The sequence below is a fragment of the Ailuropoda melanoleuca genome, chromosome 10 (assembly GCF_002007445.2).
Source record: "Ailuropoda melanoleuca isolate Jingjing chromosome 10, ASM200744v2, whole genome shotgun sequence".
Classification (NCBI taxonomy): Eukaryota; Metazoa; Chordata; class Mammalia; order Carnivora; family Ursidae; genus Ailuropoda; species Ailuropoda melanoleuca.
The window spans coordinates 41,038,808-41,055,155 of record NC_048227.1 but is presented as its reverse complement, the minus strand read 5'-3'; the positions used below and the strand labels follow the sequence as shown (position 1 = coordinate 41,055,155).

General features: G+C 36.9%; 1 protein-coding gene and 1 non-coding gene across 6 annotated transcripts; both read left to right on the top strand.

The window, feature by feature from the left end:
- The first annotated feature begins 101 nt into the window (after positions 1–101).
- On the top strand, positions 102–15,904 carry SRSF12 (serine and arginine rich splicing factor 12). Of its 5 annotated transcripts, none has more exons than XM_034670804.1 (5): positions 102–223; positions 7,935–8,039; positions 9,387–9,488; positions 9,636–9,777; positions 14,895–15,904. In XM_034670804.1, the coding sequence occupies exons 2-5, from the start codon at positions 8,033–8,035 to the stop codon at positions 15,262–15,264; spliced, it is 621 nt and encodes a 206-aa protein (XP_034526695.1). In that variant the 5' UTR covers positions 102–223; positions 7,935–8,032; the 3' UTR covers positions 15,265–15,904. The 5 variants fall into 5 exon arrangements, with proteins under 5 accessions (XP_034526695.1, XP_034526697.1, XP_034526699.1 ...); XM_034670806.1 differs by lacking the exon at positions 7,935–8,039 and adding an exon at positions 8,168–8,513 and having other exon boundaries at positions 112–223; positions 9,377–9,488; XM_034670808.1 differs by lacking the exon at positions 102–223 and having other exon boundaries at positions 7,915–8,041.
- LOC117804279 lies at positions 13,030–13,146 on the top strand. Its single transcript, XR_004628621.1, has one exon. It is a non-coding gene; the product is annotated as a U5 spliceosomal RNA (small nuclear RNA).
- Positions 15,905–16,348: the final 444 nt, after the last annotated feature.

The following is a 16,348-nucleotide window of genomic DNA, read 5'->3' as shown; positions in this document are numbered from 1 at the left end:
CCCGCCCGGGCGCGGCGCACACCCGCGGCAGGGCCCGGCGCCCGGGGGATCGGTGCCCATCCCCTGCTCGAGCACCGGCGGCGCGCGGGCTGCTGCTCTCCCGGTAGCCGAGGTCCCTCCGTGGCCCTGACCGAGTGTTTTCGCTTGGCCCCTTTGTCGCCGTGCCCCGTTAAAGCTGCGCGTCCTGCGTCCTAGATGAAGAAGAATTGGGGCTGGTGAGAAGGTATAAAATAATGCGTACCTTGGGCCTTACAATTTCAGTTCCTTCAGTCTGGTCTACTTACAGGGGATGCCGGTGAAATTTTATTTGTTACACAATACGAAGGGTGGCTTCAGTGAATGAGATTTAGATGTTTTTTCTATAAACTTCGGAGTACAATATAAACACCCATGATAACGGTTTGAATAGACTTCCCTGGTCAAGTGTGATGCTTTCAGTACACGCATTCTTCTCCCCGCCTTGAGAATTTTTGTCTATATAGTGCTTAAACATAAATATTAAGGAATGACTGCTTCATAAAGCACTTTCTCCCTTAATAGGCGCCAGAGGGAATGACGGAGAGTGGGATAGGGGCATTAAGAGACGTTTCCGTTTCACTGGGCTTACTTAATTTACCCCCCGCTCAACCCTTTTAGGTATGCAGTATTATCTTTGTTGTACATAAGGAAAAGCTGAAGCTCAGAGTTTTAATGATTTACCTGGGGCTTCATGGCTACAAATATGCTGGAGCCCTTGACTCCAGAGCCATATGCAGTAATCATAATTTACCTCAGAAGAGTAAATGTTAAATATTTTTTTATTTGATCCCTATTATTATGTACATCACAGTTACACATTGTGAGTTAATATGCTTAATTAACATCTAAAAGATGCTTGTGTTTATACTTCTCCTCTCAACCTAATTGTCAATACATTACCTAAAAAACAAGCAAAATTAATCATTTGGGAAGGGTAAAAAAAAAATTGCCACAGTTAAACAGACCACTTGAATGCTAAATAAGCATCAAGCCTCTCCAGTGTCTACAAAAAAAAAAAAAAGAGGTTTCCAATTCTAATGGCCAGCCAGCCAGGGTAATATGAATGAGTGAAGTTGTCAGGTTATAAGGCACAGTAGGATGGTGTGGGCTGGAGGAAATACAAAGGAACAGGTGCCATCTAAAGGGGACGGCAGCTGGTACTACTAGCTCCAGCTAATAACTACCATGTAGACATTTGGACTTGTTGCACATCATCCTAATTTTCTAAAGAAGTCAGAAAACTGTGTGTGTAAACTGTGTTTTAAAATGTTGGCATTTATTAAGTTGAATCATATGAGATTCCCACTTTTGTAGATGTAAAATATGGGCAGTTTCATGTTTCAGCACACCTTAAAAATTTTTTAAACATTCTGCTGGCCAAATAAAACACATCAGCAGGTGACACGTGATCTCTGATCTAGATAACCCACCATGAGTAATCAAGACTGAAAACTGAGATTTGTTGATTTCCTTTTACAATTTTTTTTTCACCACTTTTTAGCACTGCCACTGGGGGCAATCACCTAGGTTTGTATTAATGGAATAGTAATTGCTGACATTTGTTGAGTATTCACCATGTGCTAAGCACTGTACTAAACACCTTGTATATTATCTTACTGAATTTTCACAGTAACCCTATAATGTATATCCTTCGTTAATCCCATTTTACAGATTAGAAACTGAGGCTTGGAGAAATTAAGTTTCTTTTTTTTTTTTTTTTAAGATTTTACTTATTTGAGAGAGAGCGACAGAGAGAGAGAGAGCATGAGCTGAGAGAAGAGGGAGAAGCAGGCTCCCCGCTGAGCAGGAACCTGAGGCAGGACCCTGGGATCATGAGCTGAGCTGAAGGCAGAGGCATAACCGACTTGAGCCACCCAGGTGCCCCTAGAAATTAAGTATCTTACCTAAAATTGCACAGCTACTGAGTAGTTTTCTGAAGGTAGAATCATTACAGGTAAACTGTATTGAAAACTTTTTTGGTGGCACCTGGGCCGCTCAGTCGGTTAGGTGTCTGCCTTTGGCTCAGGCCATGATCTCAGGGTCCTGGGATCAAGTCCTGCGTTGGGCCTCCTGCTCACCAGGGAGCCTGCAGCTCCCCCTGCTTATACTCTTGCACACACGCACTTGCTGGCATGCGCACTCTGTCAAATAAATAAATCTTTTAAAAATAAAAGCTTTTTTGTACGAGGTGGCATGCAGTGTAAGTTAATTAGCAATATGGCAACTGGACACTTTAAATTAGCTTTTAACAGTACGTTTATAAAGAAAATCATTGGGATAAATGTTAAACGGCATAAAATTATCTGTATGGTGTGATTTCAATTATACTAATAAATGAAGAAAGGAAAAACTACAGAAAATGAGCCTGGAAAGAAATGCATTTGAGTGGTTTTCTTTTTCCTGTTTTCAAATTTTATTTAATAAAATGTTAGTCTTATAACAAAGCCAAATTTTATTTAAAATGTTTCTTTGCAGTATCACTTTAATATATGCCATAAAGCACAGACATTAAAAGATATTATGGCTTAGCATAAAATTTGTTAGGAATGAAATTGAGTACAAGAACCAAAGAAAGATTTAAAAATTTTTAAAGGGGCGCCTGGCTGGTTCAGTTGGTGGAACGTGCAACTCTTGATCTTGGGGTTGTAGGTTAGAGCCCCACATTGGTTGTAGAGATTACTTAAAAAAATAAATTCAATCTTTAAAAAAAACACATTTTGTGATGTTATAATTGTATTATTTTTCTTTTCACTGTTGAAGCAAGATCTTGATCAGGAAGAATACTTTAATATCTTTTTTTTTACCCTGAAGAAGAGTAATTTTTTTAAATGTCAGATATAGTTTTCTAATGGAACAAAGTAATGTCCAAATCCCAAATATAACATTCTCATTTGGATGCATAATAATCATGTCAGTTTTGGAGCAGCCATCAGATACCCTCTTTTGGACATAGAAGTATTTTTTGGGTACAGTGTATGTAAGGCTATATTGATATTGATATTGATGGTGGTATAGAAAAAGCATTAAACAGAATTCAACAAGATTCATGAGAAAAAGTGTCAGCAAATTACGAATAGAAGGGAACTTCCCCAGTCCAATAAATGGCATGTATGCAAAGCCTATAGCTAACAAGATACTTAATGGTAAAAACTGAATGCTTTCCACCTAAAATCAGAACAAGCTAGGGACACCTGGGTGGCTTAGTCAGTTAAGCATCCACTTCTTGATTTCGCCTCAGGACATGATCTCAGGGTTGTTAGATTGAGCCCCATGTTGGGCTCTGAGCTTAGTGTGGAGTTGGCTTGAGATTTTCTCCCTCTGCTGCTGCCCCGGCTCTCTCTCTCTCTCTCAAATAAATAAATAAATAAATAAATAATTTCAAAAATAAGCCAGTGATGCCCACTCACAGAACCTCAGTTCATCATTTTGTTGCAGGTCCTAACCAGTGTAACAAGGCAAGAAAAATAAAAGACATAAAAAATAGTAAAGATAGAAGCAAAATTTGCCCCTATTCTTAGGTGACATGTTTACATAAAACTACAGTAACTAATAAGTTTTAGTAAATTATTAGATACAAGATGAACTTATGAAAAATCTATATATTAGCAGCAAACAATTGAAAATAATGAATTTTTTAAAAACAATTTCATTTGCCTTAGTATCAAAAAGCAGACCTGGCAATAAGTTTAAGAACAACAACAACAAAAAAACATGTAATAAAAACCTTTGCACTAAAAACTACAATGCAGTGCCAAGAGAAATTAAAGAAGACAGCATAAATTGATAGATATACTATGTTCTTGGACTGGAAGACAAAATATTAAGTTATCAGTTTTCTCCCATATTGATTGTATTATAGCTTCAAGGCATTCCTGATCAAAGGCTGTTTAAAAACAGAAACTGGGGGTGCCTGGCTGGCTCAGAAGAGTGTGTGACTCCTGATCTTGGAGTCCTGAGTTTGAGCCCCACATTGGGTATAGAGATTACTGAAAAAAATAAACTTAGAAAAAACAAATAAATAAACAGAAATTGACAAGTTAATTCTAAAATACATTGATATACAAAGAATCTAGAATAGCCTAAATAATCTAGAAAAAGATCACTGAAGATCACTTATACTACCTGACATAAGACTTACTAAAAATATACTAATCAAGGCTGTGTGAAATTGGCCAGAGTATAGACAAATAAATCAATAAAACAGAATAGAGTCCATAAATAATCCACACATACAGAGGCAAATGATTTTTGACGAGGGTACCAAAGCAGTCCAGTGGAGAAAGGAAAATCTTTTCAAGAAATGGTGCTGCAACAACTAGATTATTCATACTGGAAAAAAAATGAACCACGGCCTCTACCTCACATCATAATTTGAGCTGGATCATCAGTTGAAATGGAAAAGATAACAACATAAAGCTTTTAGAAGAAAACATAGTATATCTTCAAGACGTGGGGATATGCAAAAATTTCTTACAGGACAAAAAAAGCAATTACCATAAAAGAAAAAAGAGTATTGATAAAGTAGATTTCTCTAAAATTAAAATTTCTGTTCATTAAAAAATACCATTAAGAAAATAGGCAAGCTACAGATGAGAGAAAATATTCACAAAACATATACACAGGGATGCCTGGGTGGCTCAGTTGGTTAAGCGTCTGCTTTTGGCTCAGGTCATGATCCCAGAGTCCTGGGATCGAGCCCTACATCGGGCTCCCTGCTCAGCTCATATATGCTGGCTCAGTCTCAGTAGAGCCTGTGACTCTTGATCTTAAGGTTTTGAGTTCAAGCTCCATGTTGTGTGTAGAGATTACTTAAAAAATAAAATCTTAAAAAATATTACAAAGTTATGCAGAGGAATGATGAATACTGATGATTGTTTCTAAGGTAGAAGAATTTAAATGTAAACGTCTCATTTAAAAAAAAAACAATTACTGAAAAAGATGACAAGTATTGAGATACAATAAATGTTTTTTTTACAAAACAACAGTTACTGAACAAGATGACAAGTAATGAGATACAATAAATACAATAAATAAATAAAGTTGGTAGATACATAGGTGTTTGTTTTATGCTCTATTTTCTGAATGTCAAAATAGATGACACCAAAAATACAAAAATGAGGACAAAACAACAGCTAACAGGTGGAGGAGTGGTAACAGTGAATGGGAGCCAGCTCTCTTAAGAAGTTTGGCTCCTTCATACTCCCACCATCTTTGGCTTCTGGGATTCCAAGCCTCCATGACACACATTGTTCCAACTTCCTTTTATACTATCTAGGATCCTTTTCCTATCAGCCACTCACATTTGGTGGATGGAATTAATTGTCTCAGAAAATATTCATTTGAATTCTAGCTTGCTGCTGGCCCTGTGCACCTCTGGGCAAGGTAATTTCTCTTATTCTCAGTCTCCTTGACTATTAAATGGGTAACGGTAATATCAAATGGTAACTTAATATTTTGAGTGCCTACTTTGTGTCAAACAACCATGCTCGGTACACTAGTAAAGATTCCCATTTTAAAAGTGATCCTCAGCACTGATTCTCAGAATTGCCTGTGAAACCCTTAAAAAAATTAAACCTAACTGGGGCCCACCATGGGAAGCACTAATTACGTCCAGGGTTAATGCATCATGCTGGAGTACCTGTTTCTATAACATTTCCTTCACAGATGATTCCAATATTCAGGAATGGTTGAGAGTCATTATTCTCTTTTCCATGTTCTGTGGTAGCAGGAATTGTTTTCCTTGTTCTCCATCACATCCCTAGAGTCTGCTCATAGTAGGTGCTCAATAAGTGTTTGTTGAATGAATAAATGAAAGAAAAAGACATTGTCACTACCCTCTAAATGTAATAGTTTCAGGGAAGGCAGACAATTAAATGTTTTATAGTAATTATTAAATAAAAATAAACAATAAAAATATAAAGTATGTTATGTCAACTGCACTGTCTGGTGTATAGTGGACATTTAATCATAGTTGAATTCACATCTCTAGCTTTATTTTTTTAAAGATTATTTGTGAGAGAGAGAGTGCACAAGCAGGGGGAGCAGCAGGCAGAGGGAGAAGTAGAGCCTGATGCGGGACTGGATCCCAGGACCTTGGGACGGTGACCTGAGCCAAAGGCGATGCTTAACTGACTGAGCCACCCAGGTGCCCCTCACATCTCTGACTTTAATCACTGACTTCTAGTCTGGAGAAGAAAATGAAATTAATTTGTATAATTGTAATTTTCTGTTGTTTACAGGACTCTTACTAAAGATTTTATTTTTTAAGTAACCTCTATACCCAACGTAGGGTTTGAACTTAGAACCCAGAGATCAAGAGTTGCATGCTCTGCCTGCTGAACCAGCTGAACCCCATCTGTAGAACTCTCATGGACGTGCTACCATCACCTCAAATCCGACATTTCTTTTGCCTCCTCCCTCTTCAACCTGTCTTTTCCAGCTGTCTGATTTTTGTCACTGACACCATCTTTCTTCCATTTGCCCAAGCTAGCAGCTTTGCAGTCATCTTTGAGTCTTCTTTCTGCATCGTATATTTTTGAAGTATTCTTACTTCGGAAGAGCCATGCTTTATGCTCATAACTTGGTGTTGAACCTCTAAGATCTCCATGAGGCAGTAGCGTGTAGCGGTTAAGAACACAGACTAGTGTCAGGTTGTGGGAGTTTGATTCTAGTTCTGTCGTTTGCTGGCTTGGTGACCTTAGGTGAATTCATCTGTCTGTGCCCTCATCTGTAAACAACCATAGGATTGTTGTGAGAATTAAGCGGTCTTAAGGTGAACAGTGGCCCGATGATAAATGCACTGTAATTGTCAGCTATAAATGCTGTGTGTTTTGTCTCTTGAGTTAGATTGTTGCTCCGTGAGGACAAGTATGCTTCATATTCCTTTGGTGTCCCCTCTTTACTACCTATCACATATAGTAGGAGGTTTAAAAATATTCATCAGATTTAAAAATACAGTAGTTATTTTGCTTTATGTTTAAAAGTAAAACATCCATTTTTCTTTAAAGCCTGAGAAATAATTTTAGGACTTCTTTAGAATCTAATTCTTGTGATCTGAAAACAAAATTAACATAAACATGAAATTATAGTGAGGCAAATGAATGTGTTCTTAATGAAATAGGGTTAATAGTTACAACTATTTATATTGACAATTAAAATATGTTGTAATAGAAAAAGCTTTTTTTTTTTTAAAGATTTTATTTATTTATTTGACAGAGACAGCCAGCGAGAGAGGGAACACAAGCAGGGGGAGTGGGAGAGGAAGAAGCAGGCTCCCAACAGAGAAGCCTGATGTGGGGCTCGATCCCATAACGCCGGGATCATGCCCTGAGCCGAAGGCAGACGTTTAACGACTGAGCCACCCAAGCGCCCCTAGAAAAAACTTTCAAAGCTGGATAATAACTTTCCTGGGTCATTGTTTCCCCAGTCTGATTAAGCATAATAATCATCTGGAGTGCTTATAAAAATACAGATTTCCAGGGGCACCCGTGTGGCTTAGTTGTTAAGCGTCTGCCTTCGGCTCAGGGCGTGATCCCAGGGTCCTGGGATCGAACCCCGCATCGGGCTCCCTGCTCTGCTGGGAGCCTGCTTCTTCCTCTCCCATTCCCCCTGCCTGTGTTCCCTCTCTCACTGGCTGTCTCTCTTTCTCTGTCAAATAAATAAATGAAATCTTTAAGAAAAAAAATACAGATTTCCAGCCCCTAATCCAGATCTTTTAAATCAGAACCTCCAAAAGTGAGGCCTGAGGATTTTTCTTTTTTCCTCCTTTCTAACCCCTGGGTGATTCTTACGACAATTTTAGATAATGCTAGTCTAGATAATATACTTTGTTTTGAAGGTTTCAACTGGATTTCCGTAGGCAAAATATTTTAATCTAGATATTCATATTTCTTTGCCTTATTTCTAAAACACTTCAGGCCTGAGGACTTGCGCCGTGAGTTTGGTCGATATGGCCCTATAGTAGACGTTTACATTCCACTTGACTTCTACACCCGCCGCCCAAGAGGATTTGCTTATGTTCAATATCCTTTGTTTTACTGTGTGCGTGTGAATGTACTGTATACGTGTGCAGATACGCACGTGTATTCAGGAGCGTATGTTACATGAGATTAATATTGCCTAATTAAATGTGTTTATTTCTTTATCTCAGAAAATCTAAAGCAGTCCACAGTAGCTGGCAAGCGCCCCCCAGTTTGAACCAACCTGTTAGCTAGAATCCAAGCATAAACCGAGCAGGCGAGAAAAAAGGCACCTAAAGTTCGAGCATCAAGGAGTAAAGAGGGAGGGTGGACACAGATATAAAGACCTGGAAGAGGGGAAGTCTTTATCAAGCAAAAGACAAAGCCAACACCAGGTTGAGACTTCGGCTTTCCTACATTTATTCAGAGTTCCAGAGTCAAAGCCAAGTCTGATTTTGTTGGTTCTTCGCTCTTATAAAGTCCATCTTGCAAGCCTTAAAGAGTAAAGGTCAAGGTTCAAGATCAAGTGACGTTGAGGTAATTGCCAAAGTCTCATTTTGTATTGCATTTCTTGAGCTTTTTCTGTTTTCTATTTAAAAAAAATTAAGCCAGTGAACAACCTCCTGAAAGACAGCTACTTAGTCATTTTATATAGTTTATTTCCGTTTTAGTTAGGTTTAATATATAATTTATGTAGATAAGGAAGTTTAGTGGGATATTACAAACTAGTATATTCCAGATGTTCACATATTGATTTGTGTTTCTTTTAGAATTATATCCCAAGTAATAAGAACATAAAAGTATTTTAAAGTAGTAGGTTCAAAAGTAAATATGATTATTTTTAAAGGTATAATGTTTTAGGTCACATGTGTTTGTGCAGTTTTGTTTATAAGAAGTAATTTCTCCTAAACATCATAATTAAAACACCTTTTAGTGAAAGAGTAATTGTAATTTTAGAATAAAGGCTTTTGCATGCTGATTTTTTCAGTGAAAAATCTTAAAGAAGGGAGTGAGTCCTATACAGTTTATTTTTTAATACTAGTCACGGTTGGACTTAACTTTTTTCTCATAACCTGTTTCACATTATCAATGCGTACTGCAACTACCCTAATGTGTACGTTAAAAGTATAGTAACGTGTTTGTTTCTGTTCTTCTGAATTTTAGATCGATTCTTCTAAATCATAAGGGGGCATTTGTTTTCATAATAAAAGTGAAATTCTTTTTGATTTTATATATATATAGGATTTTACATATATATTTATACATATATATATATATATATAGGAGATGTAAGTTTAATACTTGCAGTTGTTTTTCCTATTAATTTCATGTCACATGTAAATAACTCTTTAAAAATAACATCTTTACTTGATATCTGACGTTCAAAGTATCCTTAACAGCTAGTCATATTTGAAGATGTTCGTGATGCTGAAGATGCACTTTATAACCTCAATAGAAAGTGGGTATGTGGCCGTCAGATTGAAATACAGTTTGCACAAGGTGATCGAAAAAGTAAGTGTGACTAAACATTAGTTCTTAATTATTCAGCAGAATGAGTTTTAGCTATGACAGTTGTTTTTTTCAAATTCTTTCAGAAAATAATACTATTAAAATAGCTGTTACTGAGGTTTTCAGGTAATAAATTATTTCATATTCTAGCACCAGGCCAAATGAAATCAAAAGAACGTCACCCTTGTTCTCCAAGTGATCATAGGAGATCCAGAAGCCCCAGCCAAAGGAGAACTCGAAGTAGAAGTTCTTCATGGGGAAGAAATAGGAGACGGTCTGATAGCCTCAAAGAGTGAGTACAAAATGCAAGAGCATTGAAAACTTAATTTTCTACTTTTTCTGGAAGACATTTTAAAGAGTTTTCAAAAACAGGCCATGAGAATAATTTTATTTAATATACATAAAGATCAACTTTTGTTAGAAAGATACACTCTTAGGGTGCCTGGGTGGCTCAGTCGGTTAAGTGTCTGACTCTTGATTTTGGCTCAGGTCATGATCTCAGGGTTGGGAGATCAAGCCCTGCGTACCGCTCCACGCTGAGTGTGGAGTGTGCTTAAAATTCTCTCTTTCCTTCTTCCCCTTCCCCCTCTACCTCCCATCCCCCCCGCCCTTTCTCTCTCTCTCTCTCTAAAAAAAAGCAAAAAAAAAGATATGCTCTTCTCTATTTGAAATGTATTGTTACTTGGATTTATCGGATCCCTTCCAGTGTTTTTATTTCATGACAGACTTAACTTTAAACCTTTTTAATAGAAAAATAATAGGTGCTGAAGAAAAAAACATTTTAAAATGTTCACTTTGACAAACAAAATGAGGAATTTTATTTTATTTTTAAAGATCTTATTTATTTCTTTGACAGAGAGAGAGAGAGCGCACGCACATAAGCAGGGGGAGTGGCAGGCAGAGGGAGAGGGAGAAGCAGGCTTTCGGCTGAGCAAAGAGCCCTACTCAGGTCTCGATCCCAGGACCCTGGGATCATGATCTGAGCCCAAGGCAGACACTTAACAGACTAAGCTACCCAGGTGCCCCGGGGAATTTTAAATAAATAAAATTTTCCTAACTGATGCAATAATTAAAAATCTTAAGTTCTGATGATTAAAAACTTGTAAGAAATATAATCACTTGTGAAAGGAGGTTGAACCTAAAATTAATGTAAATCAATATATTTATAAAAGGTAAGTTATTTTCAAAAATAAATTCTAAGTATGGTATTATAAGAAGAAGACATGAAAATAATAAGTTTTTCAGAAAAAGATATTTGTAGGTTATCTATGTTGTTAGCCAGGAGTTTGTTTCTCTTAGAGTAATAGTAAATCACGATGGAAATTAATTACTTGGTGAAGCTATTTAAATAATAACAGAAATTGTACTGGCATGCCTAAATTCTTAAATAATTGTACTATTTATTTTGAGTTTTAATGCTATATTTTTTTCATAGGCATGTAGAATTTAAAGGTAAATTCTGTCCTTGCAGCACCTGGGTGGCTCAGTCGGTTAAGCGTCTGCTTTCAGCTCAGGTCATGATCCCAGTCCCAGGGTCCTGGGATGGAGCCCCGTATCAGGCTCCCTGCTCAGTAGGAAGTCTGCTTCTCCATCTCCTTCTGCTTCTCCTCCTGCTCATGCTCACTCTCTCTCTAATAAATAAATAAATAAAATCTTAAAAAAAAAAAAAAAAGGTAAATTCTATTCTTAAAGATCAGCACTGGGGCTCCTGGCTGGCTCAGTTGGTGGAGTATGCCGTTCTTGATCTTGGGGTCATGAATTCGAGCCCCACGTTAGGTGTAGTTTACTTAAAAAAAAAAAAAAAAAAAGAATGATCAGCATTTATACTAATACTCTCTTTCTCTGAGTAATACGCTTAGCTGGGGAAAAACAAAATATGTCAGTTGTCCCAAATCATCATGGAGTATCAGGAATAGAACAGACCACATCTTATAAGAAGATAGTGTTTGCTTTGTACTCATTATTAAGATCATTGCTTAACCTCCCTGACCTCAGTTTTTTCATTTGTAAAATTGTATTATAGAGAATGCAGATCTTACCTAGCTCTTGTTATATTCATAAGGATCAGATTTTGTGTCTACATATGTGGATGTGTGTATATGTAAATGAAGCAGAATTTGTATAAGCCTAACATATACGATAAGTAAATACAGCAGACGTGGTATTATCTTAGACTAAAAAGAGGTCTCTTATTTTGTTTTTAGCGGATATGGATTAAAAAGACAAACTAGTTTCTTGCTACCCACTGGATTATGATGAACTCTGAGGGGCAAGGACTTCTGTCTTACTCATGCTTATATCCCCAGCACTTAGCAGTAGTCCCTAGCTCATGTTAGGTATTCCATAAATTTTTGTTGAATTCATACTTCAATGAACGTACACATATTCCTGAAAAATTGCCCCTCAGCCTTCTTTAGTCCAAATATAGCATCCCTTTTTTTTTTTTTTTCTATGTTGGATTTTTTTTCGGAAGGACAATTTTCCCATTTGGCTTTTTTTTTTTTTTTAAGTTTTTATTTATTCATTTGAGACAGAGGGATACAGAGAGAGAGTATGAGCAGAGGGACAGACAGAAGCAGACTCCCCACTGAGCCAGGAGCCAAACATGGGGCTTGATTCCAGGACCCCGGGATCACAACCCAAGCTGAAGGTGCCCCCCATTTGGCTTTCTACAAGAAGAATGAAATTTAATAATTTCTTTTTTTCCTGAAGAGAGGGAGAGAGAAGGTGTGGGGGAGGAGAGGAGGGAGAGAGAGAATCTTAAGTAGGCTCCACGCTCATTACGGAGCCTCACATGGGGCTCGATCTTACCACCCTGAGACCATGACCTGAGCCTAAATCCAGAGTCGGATGCTTAAACGACTGAGCCACCCAGGTGCCCTGAAATTTAGTAATTTCTAAAAGCCTGTGCTTTTATTCCAGCGTATATTCTCGATCAATATTTTTATATTGTCCAGTGTTCTTTATTCCTTCCTGTAATTCCATGCTTCTGAGATTATTTTATTTCAGCCTAAAGAATTTTTAGTATTTCTTACAGTACAGGTCTGCTAGCAGTGAATTCTTTCAGCATATCTTCATTTTATATTCACTTTTGAAGGATTTTTTTGACTGGGGATAGAATTCTGGGTTGTCAGGGACTTTTTGTATGTATGTATGTATGTACGTACGTAATCTCTACACCCAATATGGGGCTTGAACTCACAACACTGAGATCAAGAGTCTCATGTTCTACTGACTGAGCAAACCAGGCACCCCTTTTCCCCCTCTTTTAAAAATAATATTCTAGGGGCACCTGAGTGGCTCAGTCGTTAAGCGTCTGCCTTCAGCTCAGGGCGTGATTCCAGGGTCCTGGGATCGAGCCCCACATCAGGCTCCCTGCTCAGTGGGAGCCTGCTTCTTCCTCTCCCACTCCCCCTGCCTGTGTTCCCTCTCTCGCTGGCTGTCTCTCTGTCAAATAAATAAAATCTTAAAAAAATATATTGTTTCTTGGTATTTATAGTCAGCTGACGGTCTTAATGTTGCTCCTTTGAAGGTAATGTGTCTTATACTCTGGTTTCTCTAAAAATTACACAAATCTTTCACCTTTTACTAAAAGATTTCCATGGAGAGGAGCAACTCTGGGTCTTAAGCCAATTTTTCGAGGCCTTGTTGTAACAGGGCTGTTAAAAAAAAAAATTAAATAAATAATTAAATAAAGGTAATGTGTCTTATTCTCCAGGGTTTACTGAGCTGCTTGAAATTGTGAGGATACCTTTCATTAATTTGGAAAAATTCTAGGTCATTATCTCTTTAAATACTGCTTCTGTGTCATTCAACTTTTCTTTTTGACTGTGACTATGTACTGCATAACTCTTATGCTCTGTTCAAGATTTCTTAAAAATTCTTTTTCTTTCCTTGTGTTTCAGTATATATGTTTTTCTAATAATCTGTTTTACAGTTCAGTTCACTTTTTCTTCTGCTGTGTCTAGATTGCTGTTAAATCGATCTAATGACTTAAATTTCAGAAATATATTTTCAGTTCTAAAATGTCCATTTGTTTTTTTCTATATTCCAGTATTCTCTTGAACTTCTCTATTTTTAAATGTTTTGCATGTCTTTTCTTCTTACTTGCTTGAACATACTAGTCATAGTAATTTTTAAAAATTCTTGTCTGAATAATGCCAATATCCATATTACTTTGGGTCTGGTTTTTTTGTCTTTTATTTCCTTAGCTTTTAGTAATTTTTATCTATTTTTCACATACTTCATAATTTCTTTATTGAATGTTGGACTTTGTTGATGAAAACTTACACGACTTTGGATGATATCCTCCAAAGAAGATTGTTTTCTTCTAGCAGGTGGAGGAGTACTGGCAAATCACGTTGATCCTGTCAAGGCTTGGTTTGAGGCATTGTTAAGGCTGATTTACTTTAGCTTCACGCTTACTCTTAGGGCGTGGTCCTTACCTATAGGGTATGGCCCTTCCGGGTTCTTAATTGAAAGCCTGGGTTGTTACTCAAGGTTCCTCGACCTTTTGGGAGCTTGAACTCCAGCCTCTCTCCCCAGCACTGTGTGTCTGATAGAATTTCAGCTTAATTCTTGAATCCTCCAACTGCTATTTTTGCTGACTTCTTGGAGTCTCATCCTGTGCGTGCACAGCTTAAAAGATGGCCAGTGACTTGAGAATTTATAGGCAAATTTTAGATTTTTTTTGTCTGCCATTCCCTCATCGCTGAGATTTTGCCTCTTCGGTCCCAACCATTTTGGTAAGTCTGAATCCTAATTTGTGTCTTCACCTTAGTCAAATAGCCACTTTTTGGTTGGGTTCAGTTTTCCCCTGCCAGCATTTGGAAAATGGTCTTAGTTAAAAGAGCCATGGCTTGTAACCCCTCAAGTTCTCCTGGGGTTGGTTATTCTCCAATGCCTTTAAATAGTTGTTTTATAATGTCGTTTAGCTTCTTTATATAGCTTTTTCCATGGGAAGGTTAGCCTAATACATGTTGTTCTATCACGGCAGGATTCAAAAGTCCTGCATCTAGGTTTTGTGTGTGTTTTTATAAGCATTATTTGACAAACTTTAAATAATTACTTTCTCTCCCTTTCTTTAATTTTTTTTTTCCTTTCAGATTTTCATACCTCTTGGGAGTTATGTAATCCAGATTAAACATGCAGGGCCTTTTTCAGAACTGATCCATATCATAAGATAAATCTAGCAAAGCAAAAAATTTTTGGTCATAGATTCTAGTATAACAAATATTACAAACTTGTTACTTATGTTTGAACTAAAAGCATGCAAAATAAAAATAGTTTCTTTTAGATTATCCAGGAAAAACATAGCTAATAAGTAAATTCCTGAAATTGCTGTTTCTTAACCTTTCATTATATGTTTTTGTGTGAAATATATACTCTTAACATTATGAATATTTGCAGGTCTCGACACAGGCGATTTTCTTATAGCCAATCTAAATCTCGCTCCAAATCACTACCAAGGCGGTCTACCTCAGCAAGGCAGTCGAGAACTCCAAGAAGGAATTCTGGCTCTAGAGGACGGTCAAGGTCCAAGTCCTTACCAAAAAGGTCTAAGTCAACAGGAAAATCACAATCGAGTTCACCTCAAAAGCAGACTAGCTCAGGAACAAAATCAAAATCACACGGAAGGCATTCTGACTCCATAGCAAGATCCCCTTGTAAATCTCCCAAGGGCTACACCAATTCTGAAGCTAAAGCACAAACAGCAAAACACTCTCATTTTCCATCACATTCCAGATCTCGGAGTTATCGTCATAAAAACAGCTGGTGAACGGCCACAGAAGAGCGCTGCATAGTCTGGAATGTGTTATTAAACCTCTCACTATGTTAAATAAAATTCTTCAAGTCTTATAGAAAATGTGAGTTACTTTGGGCATGTGCAACAAATAAAATCTCTCTAGCTTCGGGTTAATAAAGACTTGGTCTCAATTTAAAGGGCCCATACCGCAAATTATGATGTGTCTGATGTTGCCATTTTATGGACCGTTTTTTGTTTACATTGTGGCAGAAGGATACTTTTCAAAGGAAATGGGTAAAATGGAACTAATGTAGAATATTCTACCTGGATATTAAGTATTAGTAATATTAGTGATACCTTTACAAAGTATTTTTTACTTTAAAGCACTTTTACTTTCATGTAAAAAGTAATTATGACTGTATAATTCCATAGGGCAGATTTAAACAACTTGACATCTCATGTCTCTCTTGTATCTTCTGTTTAAACTTGGGCTAATTCCTAGCGGATATTAGTTCACATTACAAAATTCTGACATTCCTAAAAGTAGAATTTATATAGAGATCAGCCATTCAAAAGATACATTCTCTCCTGAGCTGAGAAAAGCTTTTATTTTTACTGTGTGGAACAGTATAGATGAGTTGACATTAAGTTGCGTCCTGTACAATGTTCATTCACTTCAGAAATATCAAAACGTTTTAAAAATACTGAATTTTGAATGATTGGAGACTAAAAAATTATGTGTGGCACTCATAATCCAAAAATACTCATATTAAGCCTTATGCATTTGAAGCGTGGTACATTTTGTATAAAAATCACATTTTATAACATTATTTCTACATAACCTACTTTTCATCTACTGCTTAATTTTTTCTTTTTTGTGGAATTCCAGCTCAAGACTTTAAATTGTATAGAATAAGTCCTGTTATTTTTCAAAGTGTTTAGTATCTTGTATTAAGGAATTCAAGACTGCATCCTCAATAAGCTTTGTGGTATTCAGATTTACTTCACACTGCCCTTCATTTTTATAAACCAAATAACTTTATTGATATTGCTTTTGTAGTTGTTAAAACAATTTCTTTAAAAATGTGTTTGTAGTTTACGTTTTTCAGAGGGTTTT